Source organism: Pelophylax lessonae (assembly GCF_965119305.1).
Source record: "Pelophylax lessonae genome assembly, chromosome: 7".
In the NCBI taxonomy this organism is placed as follows: domain Eukaryota; kingdom Metazoa; phylum Chordata; class Amphibia; order Anura; family Ranidae; genus Pelophylax; species Pelophylax lessonae.
Window position 1 is genome coordinate 162,231,286 of NC_138774.1, and position 15,883 is coordinate 162,247,168.

General features: G+C 38.8%; 1 protein-coding gene across 4 annotated transcripts in view; it reads left to right on the top strand.

Annotated features, from left to right (window-relative positions):
• Positions 1-15,883, top strand: part of TENM1 (teneurin transmembrane protein 1) — a 1,047,296-nt gene that overhangs the window by 351,520 nt on the left and 679,893 nt on the right. For 2 of the 4 annotated variants that reach the window (XM_082262885.1, XM_082262886.1), the window contains exon 4: positions 11,829-11,870. The exons of the other annotated variants lie outside the window; for them this stretch is intronic. In XM_082262885.1, the coding sequence (XP_082119011.1) occupies positions 11,829-11,870 (42 nt within the window). The remainder of the gene's footprint in view (positions 1-11,828; positions 11,871-15,883) is intronic. 4 annotated transcript variants of the gene reach the window in all.

Consider the following 15,883-nt stretch of genomic DNA (forward strand, 5'->3'; position numbering starts at 1 on the left):
ATCATATATTTTTTGAAGGGGGCATGCTATTGCTTCCACTTAGAAGATAATTATATTGTATGTGCTCTCTTGCAAATACTACAGTTGCCCTCTTCTTCTATCCTATGCTCTCTCAATCACTTCTTGAATCTCTACTGACACCTTCCTCTCACCTCTAAAGCATGCACAGACCACCCCTCTATGTAAAAATCCTTTACCGGACACAACTAACCAGACAAACCTAACTCCTTGCCCCTATTTACCTCCAAACTTTTAGAATACTTTGCCTACAACTTTCTGAACTCCTACCTCACTGAACACAACCTTCTTGACCCCTTACAGTCTGACATTTGCTCACAGCACTCCACAGAAACTGCCCTACTAAAACTCACTAATGATTTACTAACTGTTAAAACCAATAACCACTTCTCCATACTCTTACTACTAGACCTTTCTACAGCCTTTGATTCCGTTTACCCCCTACTCCTTAATAAACCCCACTCCTTTGGCCTCTAAGATTCTGCAATTTCCTGCCTCCCCTTCTATCTGTCACAGTGCTTCTTTCTTCTCTTGACTTCCTTTTTCTGTAGAGGTCCCCCAAGGCTCTCTTCTTAGACCCCTTCTCTATTTACACCTCCTCTCCGGGTCACTTGATAACCTCCCACAGCTTCCAATGCCATCTCTACACTGATGACCCCCTCATCTATCTCACTACTCTTGAGTCCTCAACTCACTTCTTCAGTCTCCTCATTACTAACTTACTAGAGCTTGTAATATTCAACCCCCCGCCTATGTTCTCTTCACTGACATTTCCATAAAGATTGATAATACAACTTTTTAGTCCCTATCCTCACACCAGGATACTAGGTGTGATCCTAGACTCCGACATCTCCTTTCAGCCCCAAATCCAATCACTGTCCAAAAGCTTGTAGACTGCACCTTCTTAACGTATCTATAATTAGCCCTGTTTTAACTAACGAAACCACCAAGCTACTCATTCACTTCATTGTTTTCTCTTTCCTTGACACTTGCAACTCCCTTCTCAAGCCTATCTCTGCACAGGCTACCCCCCTTCAATCTATGATAAATACTGGTGCCAAAACCTATCTACCTCATCAATCATCAAGTGTCTGTCACTTTTCTATGCCAATCCCTCCACTGGCTTCTGATTGCCCAGCAAATTAAATTAAAAGTACTAACAACAACATACAAAGGCATTTACAATTCTGCCCTGAGCTACATTACCAATCTTGTCTCAAAATATTACCCAAATCATCCTCTTAACTCTTCCGAAGACCTCTAGCTTTCTAGCTCTTATGTCTCCTCCTCCTATGCTCATCTCCATGACTTCTCCAGAGCCTCTCCCCTCCTCTGGAACACTTTACCTTAATTTGTCCAACTATTTCCTGCTCCTGCCACCTTTAGCAAAAAATATAAATTGTTATGTTGCGTCAGTGATTGAGTAGGGTTGTCAGCAGCTTTTTTGAGTATTATACTATTGAGTGTGGAGATGTCAGAAATGTGGGGATATACTGTAAAGTATATAGTTTTTATTTTTATCTGTGAAAACTGATCTCTTCAGGGAAGTCTACTTCGCCTCCACCTAGCAAACTTTTTGCTACCTACAGCCTCCACTTTTTCCCTTTATATTGTAAAGTTCTGTGCAAACTGTTGGCACTATATAAATCTTAAATAATAATAATATCTGGAAATTAGAAAATATATTAAATATGTCCCTTGGTTTATTTTAAAAAGCTCTGTATTAGAAATCTGTACATCACATATGATGGTCATTTTGAAAAAAAATTATACTGTCCTAACATGAAAATTAGTATTATAATGAATAATATATTCTCTATTAAACATAAAAAGTATGATAGACAGTGGTTTAGCCTTGTAGGTATATGTATACTTGACATTACAATATATATTGTACTATCATAGGTATTATAAAACAATATGTAGAGTGGCCTCAAATATATTTTTGCTACCCTAAAATTTCTAAAACATAAGTGCAAATGGTGCTGAAAGGTGTGCATTTTAATACTGTACACAAATTCTGCTTTTATAGAAACTCAGAAGCCAGACATGAACAGAAAACTGGGCCGTCTAGTCACAGATCGAGCCACAGATGGCTAGTCAGATGGGATATATTAAAAATTATGAAAGAGGACTGACAGAAATGATCAGGGGACTTGGTCATCAAAGCAAGAAATGTTATAATAACATTAGAGATTCAGATGATTGGAGATTCTCTTCATTTCAAATCCTCCTCTCAACTATTATTTGGCTAAATAGGAGCACAGTGGCTAATTCTGTTCTTATAATGCATGAACTGTTTCAAAAGAAACATTTTCAAGTATCTACTACTATCTTTTGGGAAAAGCTTGCTGTGACCTACTGATCAAAAGGGTCTTTTATTGCCTTGTACTTTTAATATTTTACAGGTTTGTGGTGTGATGTTAATGGACAGCTTTCATTTTTTGCTCAGCCAAGTTATAACTCACGTTTATTTTTCTTTGTGCCACAGACAAACAGGTATACCTGAATATTGATTTTTTTTTTTTACTGACAATTAGATAGTTAATAGTAAGTACAAATCACATCACAAATGTGTCTCAAAGAAAAGTTTACAGTCTTAAAATTGTGCTTTTCTGTTGTCTTTTTGCTTCTTGCACCATATGTTCAACACATATGGAGTCATCCCTACAACCTAAAATGTACTTGAAATCATTGACTATATTATTAAATACTTCTTCCTTTCTTTTATGAATTTTCTGTCATCATAAATTTTCTGAAGACAGGCTTGTTAGTTTCAGACAGAAGCATGCTAATCAGGTAGTTGATCTTACGGCAAACCTGTCATCTAAGTAACTGAAAGGCAGCGATTTTACCACGATTTTACCGCGATTTTTACCGCGATTTTACCACGATTTCAGGCGTTTTTTTTTCAGGCGTTTTTGGAGGCAGGCATTGACATCTATCAAAAATGCTGGTAATCAGCCCAAAAAGAAGCTCGTGTACTTTTTTCAGCTACAGGCGATTTGCAAAACGCTCATATGTGAACAGGGGCCATTTAAATGAATGGGGTTTTACTTGTTGGGCGTTTTGGAACGGTTTTTTTTTTGCGTTTTTGGAGCTGAAAAACACTCAAAAACGCCCAGGTGTAAATGGAGCCTGAGGGATTCTGTGATCCTGGAAATGGGAAGCACCCTAAATACTATTGCATTCTTTATCTCCAAAGGCTGTGCTCTGCCACACCCTCCTTTGCTTCTCTCACCAAAAGGAAGGTGCAAATCGATGGGTGTTGGCACACCTCTGTCTTTCTGCAAAGCAGAGCTCCCTAGTTTTAGTACTGCAAGGGGAAAAATGAAGTACATTTAAAGCAACAGTCAACTTAAAATGTGGGTTAGCTTATAGGAACTAGCAAAAGTGTGCCCCTTCCAGAACGGTAACATTTTTGCCTAATTACAATATTCTTTCAAATGTGTCAAATTAAAAGGCAATTGGAGCTTCCTATCTTATTATTAATATTCACCCAGGCTTATTAAACAGTAATAACTTTGGGTTTATTTTTATTTTTAATAGTACTTTTTGTTGTAACAGGGGTTAAAATAGCCTATGTTATATTCAAAGAAGGCAAGTTGAAAGAGACACTTGGGTGTTCAAGAAAACAAAACCATATTTATAGATGCACCTTGGTTAGGTGGAGGAGGGGGGGGTTAACAGTGGTGAAAGGAATTAATGCCCAGACATCAGTGTGGGGAAAGGAACACTCCTGCATTAGTGGCATCATGAGAAAATGCCACTGCATTGGTGTCAGTGGTAGGAAAGAATGCTGCTGCATCAGTATCCAATGCAAACTATCAGGGTATGCTAAGTGGGATTGGAACTAAGAGAATTGATGGGACTACCTGATGGTGCTATATATATTGGAGCTATGATATGAGGAAGCTGGAAGTGCTGGAGTGCTATGAAGGGAGGGATGGAACAAGAATAAATTGGTAAACAGAGGCTGGAAGTAGGAAAAGAGATGGCCAGGCTTGCAGTCTGCACTCTATTTAATACAAAGGTGTTCTATCGGGTAAAGGTCAGGTCAGGACAGGCCTGTCAAGTTCCTTCACTCCCAACTCGCTCAGCCATGTCTTTTTGGACCTTGCTTTGTACTCTGGTCCAAATAATTTGGTGGAGGGGGGGATTATGGTATAGGTTTGTTTTTCAGTGGTTAGGCTTGGCCCCTTAGTTCCAGTGAAGTTCCAGGGAACTTTTAAGGCGTCAGCATACCAAGACATTTTGGACAATTTCATGCTTCATACACCTGGCCTCACAAATGTGCTTCTGGAAGAGTAGTCAAACATTCCCACTGACACACTTCTAAACCTTGTGGACAGCCTTCCCAGAGGAGCTAAAGCTGTTATAGCTGCATAGGGTGGGCCAGCTCCATGTTGAAGTGTGGAATGACAACCCTGTATGATTGCATGATTTCTGTGAGTATCCTAATGACAACCAGTTAAATCTATATTTTTCAATCAAATACATTTCTAGTATTAACTTTATTGACATTACACTGCAGGGTGATTCCACTACAGGCAGTGTATCTACATGTACTTACAGAAAGTCATGTTTAGGCAATACTACTCTATTTGCAGATAGTTGTCATCCATCCCACACCATCAATGCCATTCTTTATGGGGAGTTTATACGAGCTAGACGCAATTGCTCAACAGATTCAGCCTTTGAACAGGAGTGTAGGGTCATTCATCATCGCCTATTGGAGAGAGGGTATAGTGTTCCCAACATACATCAGGGATTAGAAAGATCTGTAATGAAGAATAGAGAGGAATTGCTAGCAGACATGCCCAGGAATAGAAAAGGCAATAAAAGTAACCTTATACTTTTAGAAACAATGTAACAGGTCAACCTGTTACCTTTGTAACTACATTTTCTCAAGAATATCATCAAATAACCAAAACAATAAAAAGGAATTTGCCAATTTTGTATACAGATAAAGGTTTAAATGTAATTTTAAAAGCAGGCTGTTGTTTTTTTTTTCAGTCAGAGAGCACACACATTAGGAAATGCTTTATCACCCTGCATTTTTCCTCTATGCAATGCCAACCCACCTGGCTGGTATATTCTGGGAACTATCCTTGTAACATTAAAACTTGTAGGTACTGTCATTTGAGTGTGCGGGCAAAACTTTTGTTGCCACAGCTACGAGTGAGGAGTTTACCATGCAACAATATGTTAACTGTGGCACAAATTTTGTAGTCTATCTGATTATTTGTACATTATGCGACCTACAATATGTAGGCTGCACCACACATCCCCTGAGAACCAGAATAGGGGAACACTATTTTGACACAAATAATTTAAATGTTAGAAATATTTCCAATGCAACACATCCCTTTAGGGAATGCCATCAAGGTGATGTTTCCTAATTTTGTTTTAGAGGAATATAACGGCTGTCTCACTTACCTAGAGAAGGCGATAGGGAGAGAAGGTTACTAGAAAGAGAGACATGGTGGATTTTTAGACTTCATTCCAGATCACCACGGTGGTTAAACCTGAGATGGGATCTAGATCTGCACCTACGTCAAACTGTCTCTCTCCAGTGTCTCTCTTCCCTCTTGGTCTCTTTATAACTTTTTTTATTATTTTCATTGATTTGTTTTTATTTTTATTTTTATCTATGTATACTATCATTGTGTAGTTTGTGGATATTAAGTGGCACATACATGGGTTTCCTTAGTATATACTACAACTGATTCAAATGTTTGCTAATTGTCTGCAATTAATTGGGATAATGAATGGGTGGAGCCTGTGACATGTAGAGTCACTATATATTTCAAAGTTTTGCATCTAAATGTAGTTATGACTAAGGCCTTATAGGCTGAAAGGCATCAACTGATCTAATCAGCAGTTGTGTTCTGTGGTTCCTGAATAAAGATGAAGATTTTTTAAGAGCAACTACCGGTGTGCGGATCATCTTTCTACATATGTACTCAGTTAAACGGCTGTGGATCGGGTACCCGGGAGCGCGTTTATTGAGTTGTATGGGTAGTAGCACTGCTCCCTCTGTTTGCATTTTCATATCAATTTTGAACCCTATGGACTAAGGCTGGGATGCTTTTACAGTTCATGTGCATGATAATATAGTGTAAAGATAGATAGATAGATAGATAGATAGATAGATAGATAGATAGATAGATAGATAGATAGATAGATAGATAGATAGATAGATAGATAGATAGATAGATAGATAGATAGATAGATAGATAGATAGATAGATAGATAGATAGATAGATAGATAGATAGATAGATAGATAGATAGATAGATAGATAGATAGATAGATAGATAGATAGATAGATAGATAGATAGATAGATAGATAGATAGATAGATACCATCTTTTACCATTAAAAGATTTGGGGCTCTTGGATATTTGTTGTGACACTCTTATTGTACTTATTACACAAGGAATCTCAATGCTGGGTGACCCCCCCCCCATTCTTAAGTGGAACTTTTAGTTTGTGAAAAGCTGTTGTGCCCAGTGAAAACTTGCATCTATTTTCACCAAGTAAATAAGGAAGCATTAACCTGCTCAATTTATCTAAAAATAATCTGTCTGAATATGGAGATGGTAGCTGTTACTTGGTTTTGGATGCGCAAGCTCTTTGCAGCTGAAATCCTTACTTTTGCTTCACTGCATAGAAAGTCACCAACCTGAAACAATCATCTTTATATCAGTTTTCAGAATAACTGAATTTCAGTTGATTGTTTTTTTTTTTTTTTTACAGGTAAGTGATTCTCCAAGCAGAGAAGGGTGTATAGGGATATGCACACTTTAAAAAACAACCCGGCATATTTATATATCTAAACTTTCCTTTTAAAGAACCAATATGCTTGCCATTTCCTTTGTCCATTCCTTGTTGAATTTCGTGGAAAAAGCTTTTGTATCCTACATGTCTTGCAGCTGCTCTACCTCCTGGCTTCATAACAAAAATATGTACAGTACATGTCCTAGCTGAGTGTGCATGTTTATAGAGCTGCTGGCTGGTAGAGAAGACTGCCAGTTGCAGTTTTCTATCTCCAACTGCCTTTTCTTAGAATAAAATTGCAACAGTTTGTTTGTTGTTTAGAGTGATAGAGAACAGAACTTCTAAGATTCTGGTTCTGCCTTGCATGCACTGTAGAAGGTTGTGCTCAGTTTTTAGAACACTTTATTTTTGCAACATCAGGGAACATCTAAATATAATTTATAATTCTATGGAACCTGTGGACAGTCAGCTTGTGGCAGGGTCAATTGTAGAGGGCAGGTACTTCTCCTACAGCCCTGCTTATTAAACAGACGAACAGAAGAGAGGAGGGTTTGTTGGTGTCCAAATAGAGGAGACCTGTGTGCAGCATGGATCTCACTGAAAGACTTGCTTGAATGACACTTACCTGGTTGGTCAGCCCACCTTTCTTTTTTTTTTTTTCTTTTGGATTTTGAATATGTACTGAAGCTAAGCACACTTGTGCTTCTGTGGTAAAACTTTATATTACTCTGATAGAAGCTACACCTATTATGTTTGAGTTGAAGCTGAAGACAAATCCTGTTGTTTTAGTTTGCTGACAAATAAAGCATATTTTAAGTTTATAGTCTGATAAATGCCTGTTTCCCCCATGATCCTGAGGGGCAGGCATGCATCTGCCATATCATATAGACACGTCTACTAAGTATTAAAACAATTTAAAGCTGAACTTCAGTCTTACTTTTTATTCCTTCATCTGTAGCAAGTCCTCTCCTGTATTGAAATGGATTACTGTTAATTCTCAGCAAACTTACATCTTCACAATATAACCCTGAGAAGTGGCAGCATTTATTTTGATATTAAAAAAGAATAGCGCACACATGCAAAAGAAATGACTATCAAATATGAAGACAATCCATAAATAAAAATGGGGATTTGGTCCCACCATATGGCCATATTGTGCTCAAGCCCACCACTACGTCAAAGTACCCCATTGTCAGTGGGTCCTACACTATCCATAAAAAAGGATGAATCCAGCCTCTCTAACCCTTGGAGACAACACTCCTTGCTGGGAGAGATGTGCTAATGCACTACAAGGGACTCCTTCTATATCTACTTGATAGTGGACACTGATAGAGTACAGGTGTGTGTGGGGGGGAGCATTTATTTTGAGCCTGCCTTAATTTCCATTTCTTAATTACCTTTGGTCTAGATATGTACTGTCGTTGGTCCTCCTCATACAGCTATTAGCTTTTTCTGCCATAAATTATTATTTTGCTGCACATTATATGAATGAACACATCCCTTGCATCCTTTTAGATGTGAGCAACTATCAGACTGCACAGCTAAAGTCTGAAACACCAAGTGATGTGCATGCCCTGGTAACCAATCAGCAGATGGCACACATTAAGTCCCCAGTAGCAACAGCATGCACGTCTAAAGGGATGCTGGGATGTGTTGTTTCATCTAATGTTTTTGAAAAAAGGTCCAAAGCCAAGTACTTTCATGTTAACAGGAGTCTGCTGGCTGCTCCCACTACAGGGAAGCAGACAGATCCAGTGATAATATCACTGGATCTAAAAAAGTTTTTCTTAAAAGCAAAATATTTTGTCTCAGTAAATGTATTTGGACATTGATTGGGAGAGGGAGATAAGCATACACTACACTTCAGCGTTAAGATCATTTTCATTTTCTGTTATGACTACAATTGTTATTGTTACTAGCTAGATGTCAATAAGTCAATAACATTTTCTTTGAAGACCCTTTTAAGGGATTTGAAATTAACAATACAATTAAAAAATATATCACACAAATTGTGAACAACTTATGTAACAATTAATGAACAATATCCTTGGACTTTTTCTTATTAATATTACAAATATTAGTATTACACTTGCAAAAACCATTGTAACTTTGTGTCACAGACATGAGTATTTAAGCTGCTAAAACAATGTAAATGTCATGATTTCATTACTTTAAGAATATACTTCCAACCAAAAATCTTAGTTTTGCTCAAATACACCAATTTTCTTTCTTCATTTCATGATACTAATCATTTTGGTTGACCGGTGTTTCTCTGTGTGATTGATCTTTGGTATTTTTCTGCCTCACATGGGATGATGCAATCAGCCTGCTATTGTTATAGCTGAACCTGAAAGTTTGGCTTGTGGTGAGTCTGACCTTTTGCTGCTAGCACAGAATTATAACAGCATAATTATATGATTTTAGAGCCAGCGATCCTTGCCCTGTAGCCTTTAATGTTTTACATTTAGCTCCCACTAGTTGAAGTAAGAAAAGTACAGCATTTTCTATCATACTATTTTATAGCATAGCTAGCAAAATGTACCCATTTATGCACCTGGGAGATCAAAGGGTGTAACGAAATCTGTGATGCATGTGACATGAAATATCATTATACTGTAAAATCCACTATGAAGGAAACACTACAGTTTGGTACAGAGAGCAGTGGGTGTAACATTAATAAGAGAGTTTAAACCTTTATACCGTGGCCTTAGCTTACCTGGATTGGTAACATACTTCATTCTCAGCCCAGGAACAATCAATGCAAAAAAAAGGCAATGCTATTACTATTTATGACATTCTTAACTTATCTCCAGCTGTATGCCATGCCCTTTAAGTCAGTGGCCATTTTGTCAGTGTTTTGTTTTTGTTTGTTACATCAGTATGAGCTGTATGGAATAAATGGTAACTGCATGTCAAGGACCTTATGTTTGCTAAAGCCCCGTACACACGTACCGATCGTCGGCGAACGATCGGCCGTCTTTTGTCCCTGGGCTGTCGGTGTCTGTTGAAAAGTGCAAAGACAGCACAAGAATTTTGTCCGCCGACTACAGCCGACTGCAGAAGTGATGTCATGTAATGGTTAACTTTCCCTGTGTTTTTTCTTTTCTGAGCATGCCCAGTCTTGCAAATCTGCGATCTGTCGGCCGAATTCTGTACTGACTGGCGAACAATCGGCCGCTCTTGTGTCGGCATACAAAAATTTTAATGCTTGCATGACAGATTCTTGTCGGCAGAATGTGCGCTGATGGCTGTCGGAGGCATCATACTAACAAGCGTACAATCGGCAGATCGGTCGTCGGCCGACGCTTGTCTGCCGACGATCGGTACGTGTGTACGGGCCTTTAGTAACAGGATCTCTGTTCTAGATGCTTTGTTAAAAGGGAGCCTCATTTCCCAATGAAATCTTTGCCTTGGCAATCCCCAAGGCAGCTACAATTGCAAATTCCTTTACAGCCTGTCTGCTTCAAGTACTAAAGCAGTTGGGGGTTTGCATACAAGGATGTTCTACTGTATTTCAATGCCACTTTCCCTTGGGTTGAATAGGACTTGCTTAGCTGAACTTGAAGTGATTTTTAATTTAAACCTAGTATATGTATAGGGTGTAGAATGCTTTTTGCTCCAGCACAAGATGGAAGTAAGTATGGCAGATCCTGTCTGGCTCTGAAACTGTGCATCCTTGACTTATACATTGGTTTCAGACAGAAAATACTGCAATGCAAAGTTTACAAAGTACTTATTATTGAGACAACCTGTGAAGCTTAACCATGTAATGTGACCAAGGTCTGGAGCCCTGATAGCAGTGGAATAGGACACATGAATGATTTTTTACTTGATTATGCTCTTACATCATTGTCCTAGCTCTAAACTGTCACTATCCCCCTTTCTTCCAAGAGGTGCAAGTAATTAGGGGCCATACATTTAGCAATCCAAATGTTAGTCCTATTTTCTAAACCTTGAAATGTGGTGCACCGTGTAATGATGATACATGAAAAAGTTAGTTACCATATACAGTATTTTCAATGTCTATTGGTTCTAGAGAAGTCTCTGCATTATGGTACCTATATATTATGAAGCAAAGTTACACAAACTGGGCTCATGTGCATGGGAAGAGATTATTTATTTCACTCAAATGTTTTATCAGAACTCTGCTTTCTGTGTAAACAGTGCAGAAGATTATAAAGGTATCACATTTACACTCCTACATTATTCCTAATGATTGCAAAAAACAGAAACAGCCTCATTCATGAAAGGGTGGGTAGAGAGTATGTAACTATTATTTAGCACTGAGGTCAGGCAGTATCTTTTGAAGGAGTTACAAATAAAGGTCTACAATGATACTGTCTGGTGTGATGTGCTAGTAATTTTGCATACCATCTTAAGTTTTTAGTTGTTACTACAAAACATGCAGATCCAGCATGCTGCATGTACAGTAATAATGCTACAACATTAATACATTAAGGCAATAACACATAGGGGGTGATTTACTAAAACATGTATGATTATTGTTAAATTGGACTTTGCACTAAAACAGCTAGGTCAACTTATTTAGTGTTGACCCCTGCAGTACACTGCATTGTACTGTAAAAAGGGGACTTCTACCCATGGTTCTCTAGGTGAATTTGACATCAATATCTTTCAGGGGAATTCTCAGAGAAAGTTGAATATCCCAAAGTTGAGAAGATGAACCTACCCTGTGCTGCAGCCTCTTCTCAAGACATTTGGGCTATTCAGCATTCCAGGGGATCCCATCAACAGGATACATTTATTTGAAAGAAAGCAGAGTCAGGTTAGAAAAAAAAAAATGTAAATAATTTATCAACAGGTCATAATACTCCTTGTAGTACATTACCCCCTAATGTGCAGATTTGTCTGTGTGCTTTCTGTGTTTTTTGTCAGCCATCTGACATTTTAGTTTTCATGTTCAGACATGTGCTTGTGTTTGTATTTTATTTTGCTTCTTTTTTAAAATTTTTAATTTATCCCAACTGGACAGCAGAGGAATAAATGGCATCTATTAATTATCTTACAGACTGGACTAGACTATTAGACTGTGGAACCTGTACACCAAAAAGTAAGCTTCGCTTTCCAATAAATTTTTTATCTTCATTTCTAACATGCTTTGAATAACAGTTTAGTACATGCATAATTTCCTCACCACTAAACTGGCATAGTGTATGTCTTGATCATCTCATTTATAACCTGCCATTCCATTGCTTGACTTAATCTTGTGTACAGTAAGGAGGATGATTTACTGAAAGCTTAAGTTTTACACACCTCATTGTACATTAAACAGCCAACAGAATTAAAACAAAGTAATAAAAGTAAAGAGACAAAAATATGTTAATCTGGATTGGTGGTTAAGCAGTAATTTGTTGAGCTGATGTAAAACTTGCTTGAGCAAATCATTCATTATGTGTTCAAAGGGAGAGCAATTGATAATAAAATGTGTTGCTTAGCTTATATGTTGCTAGATTCTATTAATAGACACCAACCTTATAAACACATTTTAATTTAACATTTTTTGTTGATCACAAAGAGTCCTTAATGACTATTGGGGATAAATTCCAGGCTGCAAATACAACTAGGGATGGACAATCTTCCCAGGCCTATTTTGCGGAGGGTTTGTCAAATTCAGATTTCAAATTTGAAAAACTTGAATGAAGCAGTGAATCATGTAGACGTCTACAAGGATGAATCATGTTACTGTATGGTTAGCAGCACTTTACAGGACTTGCCGCTATGGCTACCAGAGGGTGAAATCAGGGAAAGGCTGGATAAAATTAACAGTAAATCACCAGGCCTGGAGGGCATACATCCGAGAGTACTTAAAGAACTAAGTAATGTTATATCTAGACCACTGTTCCTGATCTTTGCTGACAGTATTTTGACAGGAAATGTACCAGGTGAATGGAGAAAAGCTAACATGATACCTATATTCAAAAAACGGCAGAGGCATATCCTGGAAAATTATAGGCCTGTCAGCCTGACATCAATAATATGTAAACTTCTGGAAGGGATGATAAGGGACTATATCCAAGAGTTTGCTAAAGACAATTATATAATCAGCAGTAATCAGCACGGGTTTACAAAAGGGCATTCTTGTCAAACCAATCTGTTAACATTTGGTTAGGTGTGAGCTAGATAGGGGAGACCTGTGGATGTGGTGTACCTGGATTTTGCTAAGGTGTTTGATACAGTTCTCCACAAACACTTAATTTATAAATTAAGGTCCACAGGCATCGACCACAAGGTTTGCTCTTGGATACGGAACTGGCTAAAAGGGCGTGTCCAAAGGGTGGTAATAAATAACGCATACTCGGACTGGTCTGGGGTGGTAAGTGGGGTCACCCAAGGCTCAGTCCTGGGACCAATTTTGTTAAATGTATTCATAAATAGCATTGAGGACGGGGTCATTAGCTCGATCTCAGTTTTTGCAGATGACACAAAATTGAGCAGGGGAATAACTTCACATTGTGAGGCAGAGAGCTTACAGAATGGCCTGAACAAAATATCAGAGTGGGCAACTACATGGCAAATGAGGTTTAATGTGGATAAGTGCAAGGTATTGCACTTAGGGACTAATAACATAAAAGCAAAATACACGCTAGGGGGGAACCTCTGGCTGTATCAAAAATGGAGAAAGATCTGGGGGTCTTAGTAGAAGATAGACTTAGCAATAGCATGCAATGTCAAGCAGCAGCTGCCAAAGTCGGCAGAATATTAACATGCATAAGGAAGAGGATGTGTTCCAGAGATAAAACTATAATCCAGCCACTTTATAAAACACTGGTCCGACAATATCTGGAGTATTCTGTCCAGTTCTGGTCGCCAGTCCTCAGAAGGGATGTGTTGGAGCTGGAAAGAGTCCAGAAAAGGGCAACTAAACTTATTAGTGGATTAGAGGACCTTAATTACGAAGAGCGTTTAGGAGCGCTTGATTTATTCTCCCTGGAGAAGAGACGCCTGAGAGGGGACAAGATAGCGATTTACAAATACTTCAATGGTGATTTGAGCATAGAAAAAAAAACTATTCAGCCACAAGGAATGTATGAGGACACAAGGCCATACAATGCATTTAGAGGAGAAGTGTTTTAACCACAGGCTACGCAGGGGGTTCTTTACAATAAAGGCTACAAGACTGAGGAATTCTCTGTCACAAATGGTAGTAACTGCAGGGTGTATGGCTACTTTTAAAAGACTCTTGGACGTACCCCTCAAGGATCAAAACATTTAGGGGTATGAGAAATGATTCACACCTACACAGGTCGAACTGGATGGACTATTTTTGTGATTCAGCACTGCGTTACTTTAACGGACAATTGCGCGGTCTCCCAAAGAAAACGAATAGAATGGTATAGCCACTGCTTTCACCATTTAAAGCTGAAATTAAACCTTACTTTCAATCATGAACAATCATACAGGCTGTAAGATGTGTGCATTTAAAGCTGTAGTATGTCAGGTAGAACTATTCTCCTTTCCAGGCTAGAGGACATCCTACATTATCTAGTCTTTTCTCCTCAGCCTTGCTATCCCTGGCCCACCCCATTCACTTATTGGATTTCAGTTCTTTCAATCATTGTCTCAGAATCACATGTGGGCATCACCTAGACTGTTCAGCATGCAAATACAGCCTGCCTAGGAATGCTCACTCTTCCAGACTGACAACCACCCATCAAGACATTTTGATATTTTCACAATGCCTCTGAGGAGTAAGCACACTGCTTGCATTAGACCTGAGGGTTCTTTGAGGAGTACTGAGGCAGGGTGTTATGATGTTTTTCGGAAGCTATGTACAGCACTCTATTAGCTCCTTCCACCAGCTATGATCTTCTTGCTTTACAAGGAGGAACACAGAGACCCAATGATGATGTTACTGGACCTAGAATAAAGCATGTAATGGCAATAGAAATGTTTTATTTAAATATTTTATTAGCGTGTTGATGAGTGGGTCTGAATAAAAAAGGAAATGCAAATATAATCAAATTAAACTTCAGCTTAAAAAGACCTCTGATATAAACAAATACAGCCAGCAACAATTAGGAAATATGCCATGTGAGAAAAACACATGCAGTCTTTTTATCTTTGTAGTGCATAGGAAAGGGACAGACAGTAAAGTGGCTGCAGGACATCAGGACATTAAGATAAAACAAAGGATGAAAAAGGTAAAACACTTCCAGCCCTCTACCTCTAATTTTACAAGATACACAGAATTTTGCTACCTATGTGTAATTCAGTAGAGGTTTCCTCAGGATTTTATTCTCAGAGAATAGTTGCAGCTACCCCCCTTTCAAGTCACCCCTTGTATCCGCTCCTATTCACCTCCAAGCACACTCTCTTGGTTCCACCCCCTACTCACCTCCCAGTACCACCCCTTTTAGAGAATACAGAACCATATATAATTTTTTGAGCTGGGTAGTTTGTATAGAATTTGCAAGCAAAAGGCAGTAAAATAGATCCCCTGCAGCAACAATAGACCCCCCAGCAAAAATAGCTCTCCCTGGCAACAATAGACCCCCTCCAGCAAAAATAGATCCCTCCCAGCAACAATAGACCCCCCAGAAAACATAGATCCCTCCCACCAACAATAGACCCCCCAGCAAAAATAGATCCCTTCCAGCAATAATAGACCCCCCCCCCAGCAAAAAGAGATTGCTCCCAGCAACAATAGATCTCCCTAACAACAATAGACCACCCAGAAACTTTAGCTCTCCTAGGAACATTAGAACCCCCCAGGAACAATAGCCTCCCCCAAGCTACAATAGATCCACTCCAGCAACAATAGATCTCCCAGTTGCCAGCAACAATAGACCCTCCCTCAACAGTAGGTCTCTCCCATCAACAATTGACCCCCAGCAAAGAAATATCCACCCACTAGCAGCAATATATACCCTCAGTGACAATAGATCTAGCAGCCAGCATGAAGAGGCCCTCCAGAACACCCCAGCACTCCTTGTCATTATATACATTCAGTGCTAAAGGTGCTGGAACTGAGTGCCGCCACATTCCCACTGAAAAAAAGCTCTAGGTTTCCTACATAACATTCAATGTTTACATGCCCTACAAAAATCACTCTCCATGCAGTTA